An 18504-nucleotide genomic window follows, 5' to 3' on the forward strand; every position below is an offset into this window, starting at 1 on the left:
ATGTAAAATCCAGCTTATGATTCTCTTTTAATTATAATTAATACTCTTTTAAATCTATTAAGCATATGATCAGGCCTGTAAACACAGTTTGAATGGCTTTTTGTGGGTGTGTGTGTGGGGGGGGGTATGGGGCACAAATGTTGGCTGATGTCCATCCTGGGTAGGGTTCTTAGAGGATGTCCCTCCTATTCATTTTCAGATGAAGAGCAATTTTGACAAGAAAAATAGCAAACCATGGCCTGTTCTCCCCTGTACCAACCAATGCTGGGATGTGAATTAATGCCTGCTTCTGATTGTCACACAAACATCAAATAAACTGCACTGTAATGGCCAACCCTAACATCCGCCCCCAATTATTATCATCATCATTTTGTATATCAATAGTATTATTATGGACCGCATGTTTATAGGACTATAGGAGCTTTTGATTAAGTGTAAGTCATTTGGAAGGGCAGGTGGGGTATGCAAGCCCCCTCCCCATCCTCCAAAGCATCTGAGCTTGCCTTTTAAAGATCTGAAACTACACTGTTGAGCTTAAAGGAGAAAACATCAGACTTGATATATTTTTGGTTAAGTTTATTGTAACAACTAACAACAGGCCTGTATAAATAACTAGTTGATCGCAGTCTCTGAAATGCGTCCTTCTCAACCAATTACACACACATACCACTGTGAATAGATGGTATCCTACCACTGTGAGTAGATGGTTTCATATTGCTTCTTTCACTTTACACTGTACTTTCATTATCTCCAATATGGCCAGAGTCCAACAATGTTTCATGTTGAAAGTGCCATCACACCACCATACTGTACCTGATGATTATCACAAAGCGTTTCTCTGCAGAAGTTAGTTATCACAGTTTCATTTGTAACAACACGCAACAACAATAATAATTGGGTTCAAGATACCAACATTTTCTTTTTTAAATAGTCCAGATGATTTGCTTTAAAGGCAAAGACTATGCTTGACATTTGGCATAGTTCTCCCCTCCCCCTTTCTGTAACAATGTTAAAAACTAGTTAAGACTATAACTTTCGTGCACAAAGCCCATATTCACAAATTTTTGTGATATTACAATTTCGCTCTGCATCCACCCATTTCCACATTTTCCAATGGGCTTGCCTGACAGAGTTAAGTAAAGCTACCAAATTACACATTATATTAGTACCACATAATAACGTGTGCAAAGTTGCCAGTGCATACACAAATTTTGGCCATACTGATATGATTTATAAGGATACGTCCAAAAGATCTCGTCCAAAAGATCTAGATGTTTCATGTGTGGATTTCTGGTAACTATTAGTCAAGTTTATGAAATAATAAGAATAGCATTACAAATTACTCCCAATCAGTACTATATAACGTGTCAAATCATAGTATATTCAAACAAACACCTTAGTGTTGTACAATAGTGATTAATCCTGATCCAACTTTGTATTTTACATTGTCTATCCTCAGTTCATTGCAAAGAATTTCACACATTGAAACAATTTCTATTTTCAAGACATCTTACTGACTGGTCACAAGGCAATCAAAAATTTTGATTCATAAGTTGAAACAAACGTTATCTGACATATTCATGTATAATTTAAACTTTATCATTTTTTCATAAATTAAGTTTTTTTCCTTTATATTGGATTTGATCAAGCTTGTTAATTTGTTAACTGTCTTGTACTTTTGTTGTTACAAGTAATAATTTAAGATATTGTCTTCAATCACATCATTTTTTTATTTTAACATATATCACTGATAATTTCACTTTGTCTAATCAAGAGGCTTGTTTTCTTTTATCCAATAATTGCAAAGTAAATGAATGTCTTGATGTTGGACCGTCATCGGACTAATTCTCTGCTGGCTTCACAAACTTTGTATTGTCCTTTGGGTTTTTGAGGAGAGTCTTCAAAACTCTTTAGTGAGGGCATGTACGGCCTTGAATCCCCTGTTATCACACACCTCGGTAGCGATCCTCTTCAAGTTGTCGTCTCCATTGCCATCACCTGTGACAAAAGCAAAACATGGCTGGTATAGTATTAAGGAAGCATGAATTCAGAGGTTTAACAGATTCCGTATTTCCAAACAATCTGACATTACCAAATTTAACAGAAACTGCTACAAACATCCTTCCTTTCAATCTCAAATGTCTTGTGAGAAATTTGTTATGCAATATTTGCCAATGATCAAAAAGTCCAAAATTTCAGAAAATTGTTCGGAATTGAATGGAGGCCTTAATATTGATTAAATTAAAAGAAAAAATAAAAGGAAAAAAATAAAAAAATAATTTTTTTGTTGTTGAGAGTGAGACAATCTAAGAGTGTTAAAAGCATCATTGATTATAATTATAACATTGAGTAACAGTCTGGGTGAGTTTGGTATCAAACTTGTCAGAAACTGGCATAGACTCAATACACAAATCCAATTCATCGCTGAAGACACTAGTACTGATGCCCTCATCTCCTATTCTCAACTCACCATCAGCAATCTCTGCTAAATTCTGTTGGATTCTCTTTGAAGCCTGACTGCAGAAGGTCTTGGCGAGTAACGTCTCGTGTTCATTATTGGGCAGCCCCCACGAGATGGACCTAGTCGCCCTTGAAAGCACTGCTGTCATGGCGTAGATGTCGATGAGAACATCTGCCACCCTCTTCAGGACCATCTGTTCCCTGACAATGTCCTATCGAGAAAAGGGTAAAAGCGTTTACAAAAACAGTGACAAAACCGAGAACATTATGTCATTCTAAGGTACAGATATGAGTTCCCAAATTGACAGACTCTTAATTCTTCCAAGGTGTGCATCACAGTGGGTGGTCAGTGACATCTAATTTTATCTATATAACCCAAAGAACACAACCAAACACAAACATAGAGCAATTAAATATGCCAAATGGCATGCTACAATATAAAAGACATTCTTACCTTTTTGTACTTGGCTAGGATACTTTCCACGCTAAAGCCAAACACTGTTATGCTCTTTGAGAGCTCATCGGCACTCTCCTGGAAAACAATAATAATCAGCAGATAGTTTACTTGAAGTAGAAGGCCTACATGATCAGGAAAGACTGATTTCCTGGCTGTGATAACCTCATTAGTGAAAAAAAAGGTTTACTGAGTAACAATGCTTTTTTTTACCTTTCTGAACAACAAAAATATCAAACTATACTGTAATGACTTGACAGATTATTGGGATAGATAAATAAAGTAACAGTCTATGTATTTATGCAGCAACATGATGGGGCTACTGCAGCTCCCAGTTGTAGGCAAGTAATGAGCCACATAGTTTGGCCATTTATTTTAAAATCAACAATAGCCTTACTATATATATGTATATGAGACACATGCATATTTGTATCAGCATACTTTAGACACAAAACCAGGGCTTCTTTTGTATACAAATGAAAAGTAAGTAAAAATCATGAGGCATAGCCCAAAAAACAGGGCCGATGGGGATAAGAAGGGCGCTATCCTTTGCTAATTGACATTGAACACTAGCATTGTCCTTGCATGGAAGGTATTACACTACAAAGTTGCAAACTAAACAGATGCATTTATGCAAGAAATGTAAAGTACCTGTGACAGTATTACACAATAATGGGGAGGATACCTGCCATGTCACAACCAGGATTTTAGTGATTGAGCAATCCCTTATACTATAATGCTTATAGCATTTATCATAATGCAATTGTGAACTAGTCAACTGAGAAAAGCCAAAGCAATCTTGCAAAACAGTGCATTCTTTATTTGTCATGATTATTCAAGCAACAAGCAACTAATATTGTAAACTAAGTACATATGTTGACATTATCCACAGCCATAGTATCAAAGGCACTGCAATGCACAAGTCTGACCACACAATACAAACATGATGTCTTTCCAACTTCTTGCTGGTTTAAAATGCTGACGAAAGGTTCCAAATTTTGACCTCTAGTGATTATATTATAATCTCTGACATCTGTCAGCACAGCTCTTCCCTCCAGTGCAAAGAAATGAAACTTCCGTTGGGTTTTTGCTTTATTTGCGTGTGTTCTATACCAGATAATTTCTCATTGAATTTATACCTTTAACGTTGGATGAGTGGCATCGTCTTCATGGAATACTGGTACTTTTGGTGTTACCCCCATTCTGTAGAGTACCCTCTTGCTCAGTGATTTGTAGACAAATCCTGGATTGGAAAGCGGTGCCCTCAACTTCCTGCGATATGTCAAGATAGAATGATTATAGCTCGAACTTTAACACTTAATGTTAACACGAAGCAACGCTCTGACAAATCTTTCTAGTTGTGAGTAATTTTGATTTGCTGGAAAAATTTAAAATTGAGCAAGAATCAACTCTCATACTGCTACACGAAACCTTTATCGTAGAACGTATTCATAACCTGGTAGAGCTCCTATTCATAAAAGTAGTCAAAGGGCTTCATGCGTTAAATCTAGTTGGATCTTAGTTTCAAAAGCAAATATAACTTAACAGATCTTCTAAATATCAAACACTTATTCATAACAGCTGGTGCAGTGTATAATTTGTTGTTAACAACGAAAATAGTAAAAAATATTTAGAGAAAAAATGCATCATGTACAGCAAAATTATATTTGAATCAGCTCTTTTTAGCATTTAATAGACAAACCTAATCAAAATGAGGAGAGAGATAACCAGAAGCAGACATATATGCACATTTATACATGTTAACTAACCGGAGTGTTTCTTGTAATTCTTTGCCGGCGTGTTGCATGCAGGTCAAGGCTACGTACATACGTAGGATCTCATTCGTACCCTCAAAGATTAGCAAGATACGGCAGTCTCGCATGTACCTCTCGTAGGGATAATCCTTCATGTACCCCAGACCACCCAGAATCTGGAGAGCTTCAGAGACGGAATACCAGCAGCCCTCTGAACTGAAAATCTGAAACAGGGTACAGTAGATGCCAAGGGTAGCATAGGAGTTAGGATTAGACCAGACAAAAGTAGTCAGATGGAAGGAATCAGAAGATGAAAGTTCAGAAATGAAAGGTTTCAATGTCATAACTGTGCAGGGGGTGGGTGGGGTTTGCAACAAGTCCATGGCCATCCACACCACGATATCATGATAATTTCCATGTAAGTCTATGCACAAATATAATGCAGTGGCGGAGCTAGGGGTATTGGTCAGAGGGGGGCTTTCGACACTATCTAAGCGGAGCGCCACCACAGGTTGGTGCTGAGCGTACAGAAATTTTTTGAGTAAAGATACTCCCTAGATCGCCGGAAATGAACACACTGATCATGGAGCAGCGTATAATGTACACTGCATGCCGACTGCATGCCGAAAATTTGGTGTTTATTACTATTTTAGCCACTGCACGTGGCGTATCGTCTTAAAATAGATCGAAAACCCCGTACAGTTCTTGGAAATAGTTTCGTACAACAGAAGTGCTGATATAAACCGAGACCCTGAAGGAAGCAGGCGGTCAATTGTCAAAGCTTACAACATTTTAACAAATTTACGGCTATTTTTTACAATTTGAAAAGTTTTGTATTAATGACTACGTTTGTTGTTATAATACCAATGGTTTGGACGTTTTTAATATATATCTGAACCATAATTTTTAGAGAATCTTAAGCAATAGTCTCAGTGCAATACAGGAATAACTCAACCTAACAGGCCTACACACAGTGCCTACCGTAGCAAGCAGTGCTCAATAGTATTACAGTGAATTAGTGTGTACATCACAATGGAAGCAGATCACACACGCTACGGGATTACCACTCAAATCATTTCAGAGTGTCAGACAGAGCCGTCATTAATCGACCCATGCTCAACAAACTGCCGCGACCCCAATGGTGAACTAGCCAAGCATGTCGCCTGTGATTTCTGTGGTGTAGTATACCATCTCTTATGTGTTGGTTTGGAAAAACAGCCTGTTAAAGGAGCGAAATCGAGATGGTTTTGTCAGGGATGCCTTAAAACTCCAGGCCTGCTTCAATCAACGCAGCACCAACTCAAAGAGGCATTAAGAACTATTATATCTCTGCAAGCTGAACTGGCGGAACTTTCAAGCCCAAGGCCAAGAAACACAGAGACTGGTAATGTACAATCAGATAACCAAAATAACATAGACACTCCCGATCAAGTCCGCCATAACACCTACGCCGAATGTGTCTCATCTATACCTACACCACCACCCCAAGCCGTACGACCAGTAATGATAATCGAGGACTCTATTTTAAAACACGTATATGAGGATGATTTTACTGATGAGATCGTGAAGGTAAACTGCCTGCCGGGAGCCACTGTCAAGGACGTGAGAAACGCTCTTCTGGCTCAAAGGGAAGATTTACATACATTTAGTTATATTATAATTCATGTTGGAACGAACAATATTAACACACATAATCCAAATGTCAACGACATTTCTGCTGATTTCGAGGAGCTCATCACATCTATCCATCTACTGAACGGGCATAGACCAAGCATCTATATTTCGGGCCTGTCCGCGGAGTGATGATCATACGCCACAAATTATAGATTTGAACTCTCACCTGAAGGAACTCACCAATAAGCTGGATTGTAAGTTTTTAGACAATATGGTGTCGTTCACTTACGCAGATGGTGAAATCGACTTATCTTTATATCATGGCGATGGTGTACATCTCAACAGAAAAGGCACCGTTAAACTGATCAACAAACTAACGATCATAGGCCCCATCTGCATTCGAAAGAAGAGCTCAAAGATGGAGAATGCCCGGCATATGGGAGTTTCAAATCCCTCCCGCAACTTCTATAGTCAACACCGCTCAAATGGGACTATCCACAACAACACGTCCAGATATGAACATAGGCAGCAACGGATGAGGGGTTTCACAAACAACGATCACCAACGTGAGTACCACCGTAGACCAAATCGCCATCCACGAACATCCAACTCATCTCGTCAAGATTGGCAGCGGGAATGCCACCGCAAAGAAAACCGCCAACCAGTTGCTGACCACTATAATCACCGCGGATGTTTCAACTGTGGTGAACGCAACCATGTAGAGGCAAACTGCCGTCTCGAAAGGAGGATAGAATGCCATCACTGTTATCGACTCGGTCACAAGGCAAGCCACTGCTGGAACCGATAAGATGCTGGCCAGAAGGAGCGTGCCGTCAGTATATCACCCACACCTAAACAATTTAATGTATTGGACAAATGTGACCATTTTATTTTGCCGTATGAGGACCCACTCATGAGTGATGTAAGTCAAGATCTCCCAACTAATACAATACAACCCCAGAGTAAAGAAGGTAAATATGTAACTATAACTAAGGGTATCCAATTTGGATTTATAAACATCCAACACCTTCATCCTAAACTAGATCAAATCCCCACACTTATAAACAGAAATGGAAGGAATATTGATATATTTGGATGCTGCGAAACATTTTTAAACTATACTTATCAAAATCTGGAAATCACTGTTCCTCTATATAATACTATCCGTAGAGATAGATTAAATAAAGCTGGTGGGGGTATTGCTATTTATATCAATGAAAACATTCCATTTAATAGGAGAAATGAGTTAGAATGTGATTATATTGAAGCCATATGGATTGAGCTTGTCTTACCATTTACCAAAAATATTTTAGTATGTGCTGTTTACCGTCCACCAAATTCCAGGGTTATATGGTTTGGTCATTGTCATGAAATGATTAGCAAGGCATATAGCTCATGCATGGAGATAATAATGATCGGTGATTTTAATATTGATTATCTACACGCTAATATACCTTCATGTTGGAATGAGATAATTAGTCATTTTAACTTTAAACAATTAGTAAATATGCCAACTAGGGTGACGGAGCACACCGCCTCCATAATTGATCATATCTATGCAACTAATGAAAATCATATTTGTGATATAGATGTTCCAAATATTCGATTCAGTGATCATTTTCCAGTATATTTCAATTGGAAAAACAATCTTATGACAAGGCAGACTATTCCAAATTCTCATAAATCTGTTGTATACAGATCAATTGATAATATAAATACGTCCTTGTTCTTTAATGATCTTCGTAGCTTTGATAGGACAAGAGGTGAATTGAGCTCTCCTGATGAAGCCCTTTCCAACTGGGAGAGAAGTTTGAAAAGAATACTAGATAAACATGCACCTAAGAAGCAAAAACGTATAAAACGAGAATCGCAACCCTCGTGGATCAATGCAACCATTTTGAATGCGATGAAAAGCCGCGACTCTGCAAAACAAAATGAACCTGACTTATATCGATTCTGGCGCAACAAGGTAAGATGTCTTATACGATCTGCAAAGCAAAATTATTTCAAAAAGGAAATTTCAAAGAATGTTGGTAACACAAAGGAGATCTGGAAGATTTTAAAAAATGTTCAATCAATGAACCATGACACCAACAACGAAGGCCCCAGTATACTTAAGAGTTGACGATTAGAACATTACTGGAAATGCTAATATAGTAGAAATTCATACTTCACTTCAGTAGCAAGAAGCTACACTGACACAACTCATTCAAACTTTGATAGTTCGTCTATTGAAAGACATCTGTCCTAAAATTCCTCCAGATGAAACATTCGAAATTCCATGTATATCTGAAAATTTTGTATGCAAATATTTAACTACTCTTGATGCCTCCAAAGCAACAGGAGTTGATGAACAGAGTGCTAAAGTTTTAAAAATGAGCGGCACCCATATATATGCAAGTATTACTCGTATTATAAACATAAGTATTAGGACAAATACATTTCCATCTAGATGGAAAGTCGCAAAGGTAATACCCATTTTCAAGAGTACTTCACGACAAGATTTATCGAATTATCGACCAATTTCTATTCTCCCTGTTTTGTCCAAAATTTTGGAAAAACATGTTCATATTGCTCTTACTAGTTTCTTAAAGCAATTTGATTTATTAGAAAATGCGCAATCTGGCTTCAGATTGAAGCACTCATGCGAAACTGCTCTATTACATGTCATGGATTTATGGATGGAAGCAATTGATAAAGGAGAACTGACTGGGGCTGTTCTATTGGACCTCAGGAAAGCGTTTGATTTAGTAAATCATGATAATCTGATAAAAAAGTTGAAATTATACCAGTTTTCAGGTGCTACTATTGAATGGTTTAAGTCGTACTTAATGAACAGAAGTCAGTATGTCGTCATGAAAGGGACTGCGTCCTCATGTATGAATATTAGTAATGGCGTTCCACAAGGGTCAATCTTAGGACCACTCTTATTTTTAATCTACATTAATGATTTTAGCCTATGTTTAACTCACTGCAAAGCCGACATGTATGCAGATGATACTACTTTCCACATTACAAGCTCCAATGTTGAATCTCTTCAAAGCAAGTTGAATTTTGATGCTAAAAATGTTTCCAATTGGTGCAAGAATAATAAAATGGCAATCAATACTAATAAAACCAAATCAATGTTAATATGTTCCAAACAACGCTATGATAATCTACGAGGACAAAGAAATATTTCTGTCAAGATGAATGATATCGTATTAGAGAATTCTGATACAGAAAAACTTTTAGGAGTCAGAATTGATGCTCACCTGACATGGCAAGCTCAGATTGATTATTTAAGTAGTACTATTAGTACAAGATTAGCTCTGTTACGAAGGATTAAACAGTATATAGACACTCCCATGTGCATTCTTTATTATAATGGATACATTCTTCCAATACTTGACTACTGCTGTCTAGTTTGGGGAACTACCACTGCCCATAATACCGATAGAATTATTAAATTATGTATAGAAGATTAACCATGGTTTTCAAGTCAATTAATGATCAAGGACCGGAGTACATGAACGAGATGTTTAAACCAGTTACGAACATTCATAATCATAATTTAAGATCCTCTACTGCACGTAACCTGCACATTACAGGCGGACACACTCATTTTTATAACAACCGTTTTTCATGCATTGCCGCAAAAGACTGGAACAAACTAGATCAAAGAGTAAAATCAGCAAGAAATCTTAACCATTTTAAATGCCTTGTATCTGATATTGTTTAGGCCTACTTCACTTTTATTTTTACCAAATTTCTTAATTTTCTTTACTCTGTACACGTTCTTTAAATATTTTTTTTTTAAAAACTATTTTATTAAGCATTTTTAATGTATTTACGACTTCTTAAATCTTCATACTTTTTATATTATTATATGTCTTTTTAAAAACTATTTTTTATAATATGTCTTTTTAAAAACTATTTTTTTAAAAAACTATTTTATTAAGCATTATTAATGTATTTATGACTTCTTAAATTTTCATACTTTTTATATTATTATATGTCTTATCAGAGGGCCTCGTGGAAGATTAGCTATTGCTAAACGAGCTACCCTCTTAAAATAAAGTTGAAATAAAATAAAATATTAAAGACCGCAGTTAGAGCATTTTTTAAAAAGTCAATAATCACGAATAGGTAAAATAGCAACAAAAAAAAAAAAAGAAAGTAAAATATGTAGTAAAATAAATAGTAAAATAGAATAAGGTAAATAGCTGAAAAGGGCGCCAGCAGTCCATTTGAGTCCGTCAGGGGGGGGGGCATCCGCCCCCTGACTGTATGGAGGCTCCGCCACTGATATAATGATCACCTTCTGTATAAGTTGTTCACACCAATGAATCAGCTTACCTTGACCATAGCAGCTTCCACTGAGCAGTCCTTCTCTCCAGGTCTATCTAACATACCAGCTGTTAAGTAAGCCATACTCTCCATTGCATAAGCAGTCACTGTCATTTGGGCTATCTTCTCTTGGATCAGACCAAAGTCCTTCAGTTTCGTATTGAACTGTTTCCTGTTTGTAGCGTGTTCGGTAACTTGGGCTAAATAAACACACAAAATACATCAAGTAAAGTTAGTGCGCTTTGTTTTGAAGGAGTTTAGGGTCTTGTGATCTTTAATTTACTACTACAGTCTTTCTGATCTTGGCAAAACTGGAAGGAGTGCCCCAAATAGCTTCTCCAGATACAACCTACAGTATTGGATTTTTATCCCAAATTTCACAAGCATATTAAAAGTCACAGCAAGTTTGCCACCGATTATTAACTGACTGAATAAATCATTTTTCTATGCATGTGCTACATGAAATCTAAATACCACACATGATTTGGTATCCTAACACAACCATGGATATGCATCTGTTCTCCCAAATACTACTGCATATTATACAGTTGTGTTGCAAATGTATAATTCTACTGCAGCTACAAGCAAAAATGTTATCATATGAGGTAGTGATTTTTGACAACAGTTGGTCATGAATCTGACTGCAGATCTACACAAACATTAAAAGCTGGAAGGCTCAGGCACAGACTACACAAAGCACTCTACAGCCAATTTCAAAACCCTTTCATTCACTGAGACGTACTATTCTTTAACTACACACTCCTCAATGTCTAAAACTTAATATTTGTTTTGGTTCGGTTAGCTGCGAAAGGAGGGGGAGGGGGGGCGTGAGGTGTTTTGGTTGGTTGGGAGGGGGCAAAGCAGAAATCCAAAAAATTACCTTTTAAATCACTTAGCAATATCTAGCCTGCTAAGTGTTAAAAAAATACTGTTGACTTTCACAACTATCACTGAGGCGTACTATTCTTTAACTACACACTCCTCAATGCCTAAAACTTAATATTTGTTTTGGTTCGGTTAGCTGCGAAAGGAGGGGGGAGGGGGAGGGGGCGTGAGGTGTTTTGGTTGGTTGGGAGGGGGCAAAGCAGAAATCCAAAAAATTACCTTTTATATCACTTAGCAATTTCTAGCCTGCTAAGTGTTAAAAAAATACTGTTGACTTTCACAACTCTCATCACTCAAGACACAGACATATAATGTAGACACTTACCAACCATCCGTCGAATCATGCCTGACCCAGAACTACCCATGCTGAAGCGGCCGCTGTTCAGGATGTTCATAGCCAGCTTGAATCCACTCCCTACCTCACCAAGAACATTCTCAATAGGAACTGGAGTGTCCTCAAAGTGAACTTCACAAGCTGAAAAATATTCAAATTGAAATTGTAAGTCAGTACAATAGAATACACAGGTATATTTGAGATGTACTGTCGTAGAGTTCCAGAAAGTTCACCAAATGTCATTCAGTATAGCCATAAATGAGTTTGCAATATTTTAAACCAAGACACTTTCTTGCAATATTCCTCAAATGACTGGTAACTAGCCAGTAATTCATGATTCACATTCAATTCCAGCAATTTTGTCTCTCACACACCACTTAAATTTAAAGTTCTCAGCATCAACATCTTAAAAGAAGCCATTTTTTATTTGGTCATCAACTTGGAAATCATTTCTTGGCTGACATAAACTCTGTTTTTATACTCACTGTTTGATCCTCTGATGCCAAGCTTGTCCTCTGGTTTGCCACTTGTGATTCCTCCAAAGGCTCTCTCGACTATAAACCCCGTGATCTTGTCTTGCTTCTCTCCCTGTTGATTCGTTAGAAATAAGAGGCGATACATTGCACATTAATGTGAGACCAAGATTGCATATCATAAAATCAAAATTTTACAGATCGGATTTTGTTGTGGGATGCTTTACTTACAAGAGTCAAGTCAATATGATGTGAATCAGTCCACCTGAAATAAAATGTTAACGAGTCTGACCTCCTAAACCTATACACATTTATTAGGCCTCAGCCCTTGTGACAGGAACACTGTTGATACTTATCTGCGCTGATAAACTGACATGATTGGCTTGTCTAATCTACAGCAGAATTTTGACTACTGGGCTGTGACTGCTGAAAATACAAAGTGCCCAAACATTTCACCACACGCGTACATGAAAATGTGACCAACGTTGGGAAATGTCCTCATATAGCCCAAAATTTGGAGAAATATTTGTGAACTGATAGTAGAGTTTTATGACCTTTGTTCATGATCCTCTCTCTAAAGTTCCAGAGCGTATGAAGAAACTGAAATCATCAAGTAGAATCACCAAGAAATTCAGTTTCTTCGTTTAGCTCGACTAGGTGGATTATACCTCCGATGAAATTTGTGGAAATACGAAAGGAAAGAATTATATCTGTCCTTGTAGATGATACTCACTGAATCATTAATAATATGTGAGAGCAAAGGGGAAGGTGGTAATGAAGTGAAGAAAGAGACAAATGTTAGTTAATATGGTAATGCTGGTTGAGCACTGAGCAGACATTCGTCCTCAATGACATCATCTTAGTCAGCTGATCACACGAATCGTATCATCTCCCTATCATTAATAATATGTGAGACCAGAGGGGAAGGTGGTAATGAAGTAAATAAAGAGACAGACAAATGTTGGTTAATTAAGTAATTAAGTAATTCTGGCTGAGCAGACATTCTTCCTCAATGACATCATCTTTGTCAGCTGATGACACGGATCGTATCATCTCCATACGGTTGTCTAAACCACCCGTAAGCAGACAAGGTGTTACATGCTGTTAGATGAACTTTAAATGATCATAGATCAGTCTGTCTTTCTTTTTTTCTAGTAGAGAAAGAAAAATTTCCAACTTACTTTTTCATTGGTCACTTCTGTTCTTGCAAAGACAGTGAATACATCAGCAATACCACCATTTGAGATCCAAATCTGCGAGAATATAACAAAACAAAAAAGACATATTAAAAACATAAATATACCTCATCGTGCCTTATTAACAAACTTGTTTCTGGATGGTGACGATGCAGTACAGTAGTTGAAAGCTCTGACTCAACTTTTGGTAAATATGGCCAGGGATATCACGAATGCATTTTAATAGAGTAGAAACCTTCCATATATGCTTCAGACAGTGTACAATAATAGTTTCATATGACTTAGTTATGGATATCATACCTTGCCACCATTCAGGTGGAAATGTTTCCCATCTGGACTGAGAGTAGCTCTGGTCTGGATGGATGCTGCATCGCTTCCACTGTAGGATAATATAAGAAGAGATTATAGTCCCTGTCATATTAAAACACCACCTTCTACATACTGCATATTCATATGTCCATTTCAGTGCTGATACATATGCAAAATCAAATTGAGTATGTAGATACTGGTAAAATGGGGTTAAGGAGACATTAGGAGGAATACAATACCAGACTTTTTGTTCACAAACATATTAAGTGTCATTCTTCTATCATGAAAGCAACCAGAATCATCTCATTTGGAGACAAATCATTTTGGCCTGACATGAAACTGTAGAGCGAGAAAGACAAGCTGTAAACATACTGAATATTCAGCAAGGCTGCCCTGTCTTTAAACTCTTCACAAGTTTCCGTGGCGACCTTCATATCCGATGTCAGTGGCGGCCTGACATTTCACTTACTGTAGCCTGTACAAATCTTTTGCTATAAATGATGGTAATATGTCAGGTACAACCGCATTATGTACACAAGTATCAACTTTTGATGCAGACCTTGATGGTTCCGTCAGACAGAATGCTGCGACTAATTCTCCTGTGGCAAGTCTTGGTAAGTATTTCTGCTTTTGTGCTTCGTTTCCAGCGATCAGGATACCCTGTTCAACGAAGATGATACAACAATTAATGTCGAGTGAGAAGAAACGGGACATTAAACATAAATCGTATTACACAATCGAGTGACATCGACAGAAGTTCCAAACCAGAAAGGTCTAAAATGTGTCAGGAATGAGTGTCTAGTCATTTTACTATTTCGAGCATTACGATTGTCTAGACTAAATGAAGAAATCAAATCTCCATAGTAATTTTGTTCCTAAACATTTTAAAACAAAATCTGAAACTTTCTTCCATGTAGCCTCTCCTACTGTATCCTTCCAAAGTTGCATTGAAATGTCAACAAATACCCCCGGAAAGAATCTTGTACGAGATGTTCAATATTTGTAAACGAACATTTACTTTAAACATACAATTAACGATGTATTGTCTGTGTCAATTTTCTAACCTACAGCAATACAACAGAAGATGTACCTGCCCTTTATAACAATAATATTATAAGCATCTAGGCACATGTATAATTGTCATAAGGGCTATGGAGGATAACTACCAACTAACTGTACCTTTTGGTGCAAGAAGAGAAACCTTTTGAGTTCATAGAAACCTTGTTGGATCAAGGAATTTGGAACTACAAAATTCAATATTTAATTTCTGCTGTATATAAATCTGTGTATATCAGGGAGTGCATGGTTGGGGATTATACTGCATGGATTTTAGGTCATACAGTACCTTCAAACCAATGGCTTGGTGAGCTGCCAGAGTGACACCGATCGCACCATCTTGAGCTGTGATTTCGGCGATTCTTGCATATTTGGTGTTGTTCAGGTTCAACCCGCCTGTGATGAAATGAACATTTACTTCATAGGTACCATATGCTTCTACTCAGCATGTTACACTGGATTAGTATGCAGAGTATTATTTTATTCATTGCTACATGTATGTAAACATCACTGTAAATTTGTGTATCGAACCCGGAACCTCTCGATGGCTAAGCAGTATTGCAAGTTCATACTGTAAGTGTAAGGCAACACTTGAAAAATTTGCCCGAGAAATTACTTACTATATTAAAGTTCTATATTTAACTTTCAGAAGGTAAAAGTTAGTTCAGATTCTACAGGCATTTTAAGAGCTGCACCAGCAACTTATCACATTTGAGTTAATATCTTTGGCACAACCTTTTTAAATAACATCACTTTAAAACAAAAACTAGGCCTGTCCATCTTCTTTTTTTCTAATTTTTGGATAACTAAGTTAACTGCTTTCCATTTCTTTTTTTTTAACAAAACCTTTTTGATCCTGTTTAAACTGTTCAGGTTCTTACATTTTTTAACCAAACCAAACCACCCCCCCAGATTTGCGCATGTTTTGTAACAATATTTGAGGGAGGGGGTTGGGTGTACAGTAAAATATTTCCCTGATGATCACAACATTTTGTTTCTGCTTTCTAATTAAACATGCAACTTTTCTGTAAAATAGTGTTTCATTCACACAAAAATAAACAGCAAACAAACCGGTCTTTGTCACTCACTCATTAAGAAACACACATTGTTAGAGTTCATGGCCAAATTTACAAAATGCTATGACTCCCAACAGTAGACCATAAATGGATATCAGCTTTTCATCTTTACGAGAGACACTGAACTACCAAAGGAAAGCTCTTCCAGGAGAATCCTTACCATATTCTTCTGGTATTTGTTGGCCAAAGAGACCCAGGTCTTTCAATCCTTGTAAGGTCTCCGCATCTATTTTGGCATCGATGTCTATTTGTTTTGAATCCACTGGAAGGAAAAGAGAACAGAAACAAAAACAGGTAAATACAATAAATATACCATAGCCAACAATTGTGCATTTTACGACCTTTTACATGCCATACAATGGCCATTAAATGAGGTCTTACTCTTGTCAGCAATACAGATTTTTTCATTTCACACTTACCTTACAGTGCTTCTAATGTAAGTGACAATTTTATTTTGCTTTTACAGATTCATCTAACTGTTGATTCATTTTGAGCAAAAATTGCAAATTTGCTTTCATTCTTTATCCATGTCAAAAAAAACAGCAAGCTTTTGCAGCAAGAGTTAGAGAACACAACAAAACACTGGAAAAATATCAGAGAGCAAGCATATACTGTAAGTACAAAATCCCCACTTTAGTTAGATATAGTATTTTACATAATACTCATATCACTATATCATGACATTGAATTTGTCAATATAGTATGCAAAATCATCTCATTGCAATAGAAAAATAAAGGAGCATAGTGGGTTTAATTGCACATAATATTAGTATATTTGATATTTTAATGTTTTGACAAAATATTGAAACCTCAAAAATACTGATAGCTTCTGTATGGAAAGTAATTTCGAGCACCTTAGCTTCCTATCCATAGTAATGACTCACCTTTCTCACTAAAATACTTTTCAATTGGTTCACACAGTTGGTTCAATTCTGTAAAGTCCTCATGGGAGATTTCTGGGTATGGGAAAACATCGCTCTGTAAAATCAAGTTAGGAAGTTCAACAGTTCAATACATTATGGTTGTAAACAGACAGCAAACTATTTCCACCTGTACCCAGTTAAATACCAATAAAATTTAACTTTTAAGTTACAGCAAAGGGAGGGGAGAGGGGCATAGTCGGGAAAAATGGTTCAGAATTCCCCCCCCCCACATTTGAAATCCTGTGCAAATTGATTCCCACTATGTTACACACTAAGAAAACCATGGAGGGTCATGTGACATGTTCCACGTTATTACATATTATGTAATAGTTTGATGGTTCTGAAGTGAAAGAAGTTTCGTACTTTTGAATTTGAGAGTGCTTGCTTAGGTCTAGATGATAACAGTGTGACAGGAAAGGGTTGGACTGCATAGGCTAGGCCTAGACACTGGATACTATTACTAGTCAAACATCTTTGCTGCCTTCTTTTAATTTTAGTGAGCTGTTACTAGATTGAATATGGTGCAGACTGGTAACCTTCTTGGTACATGTACGTACAAGTATGTACTGCATAAAACTTGTGTCACTAAGGAACAGGAAAAACAAAAAATAATATGCAATGATGGCCAAGAGTGAATACACTTAAATAATCCATGTAGCCTAATGTTAACAACTTAATTACAACATTCACAATGTGGTCTGAACAACCCATGCCCAAATCATTCACCAGTTAACTAGCCAAGCATTGCATCCTTTCATCTTAATTAAATGTTCGATGTTCTAATTTATATTTTAACAACTGACGAGAATTGAATAAATATTCTTAGCATTCTAATGCTAAATATCATCTTACTTTATTTATCTTTCCCAGACAAATATTTTTCGCAAAACCAATACCCGTTGCGGGAGTACTAGATGCAACAGCATTGTCTGACTTCTGTGCCACAGCGCTCTCCTGACTTGACTTTGAAGTTGTGTTAATTAAACGAACGATTGCACCTGAACTACATTTTACGAATTCTGGACTTTTCCCTGTGAAATGGGATGTTATGGATTTCTGTAAAGCTCTCCTATACATTTTGTCAGTTTTACAGCACGTTCTAACGTTAGCAAATAATGTGCGTCAGCTATAGCATAGAAGTTAGTACATGTGTGATGTAAAGTTGATGTCAATGTCACCTTGGATCTCAAGCTATTACGTCATTACAAATTCGTCCTTGACTTCATTACTAGGAGGACCTTTGGCTCAGTCAGCAAATAGGTTCATGCAGACAAGTCTGTCTGCCAAGGGCGAGCATGGAGGTAAAAACATACCTCCATGGGGCGAGTAACTGAACTCGGAAGGTCTTGCATGGGGGTTTTACACACTGAAAAGAATTTTTGTTTTTCAGCGTGCGTGGTCTTTCTGTGGCATGGTAACACATTCCGCTATACTTGAATTCCCACAGAAATGTATTTCTTATGATTTATTTGCGACTCAAGAGAACATGAAATATTTGCTTAAGTCCCAGGGATGCGGAAAAGCATTCAAGAGGACTGTAACTTCTTCTTTCTAATATATGTTTGTGCTTTAAAGATGCCATGAGAGTACAAGAAATATCACGCTTCCGGGAGCCAGAAACCAACTAGCCTCTCTAACCTA

General features: G+C 37.0%; 1 protein-coding gene across 1 annotated transcript; it reads right to left on the reverse strand.

Moving 5' to 3' along the window:
* Positions 1-561: 561 nt before the first annotated feature.
* On the reverse strand, positions 562-18030 carry LOC139961157 (complex I assembly factor ACAD9, mitochondrial-like). Its single transcript, XM_071960111.1, has 15 exons — positions 17716-18030; positions 16825-16918; positions 16101-16202; positions 15154-15260; positions 14368-14468; positions 13800-13878; positions 13485-13556; positions 12316-12418; positions 11822-11971; positions 10621-10811; positions 4684-4892; positions 4054-4186; positions 2915-2992; positions 2471-2672; positions 562-1998 (listed from the first exon to the last, which is right to left on the reverse strand). The coding sequence occupies exons 1-15, from the start codon at positions 17938-17940 to the stop codon at positions 1901-1903; spliced, it is 1944 nt and encodes a 647-aa protein (XP_071816212.1). The 5' UTR covers positions 17941-18030; the 3' UTR covers positions 562-1900.
* Between the last annotated feature and the right edge of the window lie 474 nt (positions 18031-18504).

Source organism: Apostichopus japonicus, chromosome 20, assembly GCF_037975245.1.
Source record: "Apostichopus japonicus isolate 1M-3 chromosome 20, ASM3797524v1, whole genome shotgun sequence".
In the NCBI taxonomy this organism is placed as follows: Eukaryota; Metazoa; Echinodermata; class Holothuroidea; order Aspidochirotida; family Stichopodidae; genus Apostichopus; species Apostichopus japonicus.

Excerpts from the sequence above, each read along its gene's own strand:
- LOC139961157 (XM_071960111.1), bottom strand. The coding sequence starts at position 17,940 with ATGTATAGGAGAGCTTTACAGAAATCCATAACATCCCATTTCACAGGG. Across the intron at positions 16,203-16,824 it reads AAAGTATTTTAGTGAGAAAG|TGGATTCAAAACAAATAGAC; the intron begins GTGAGTCATTAC and ends TTTTCCTTCCAG. Across the intron at positions 14,469-15,153 it reads ACCAAGCCATTGGTTTGAAG|GGTATCCTGATCGCTGGAAA; the intron begins GTACTGTATGAC and ends TTCGTTGAACAG.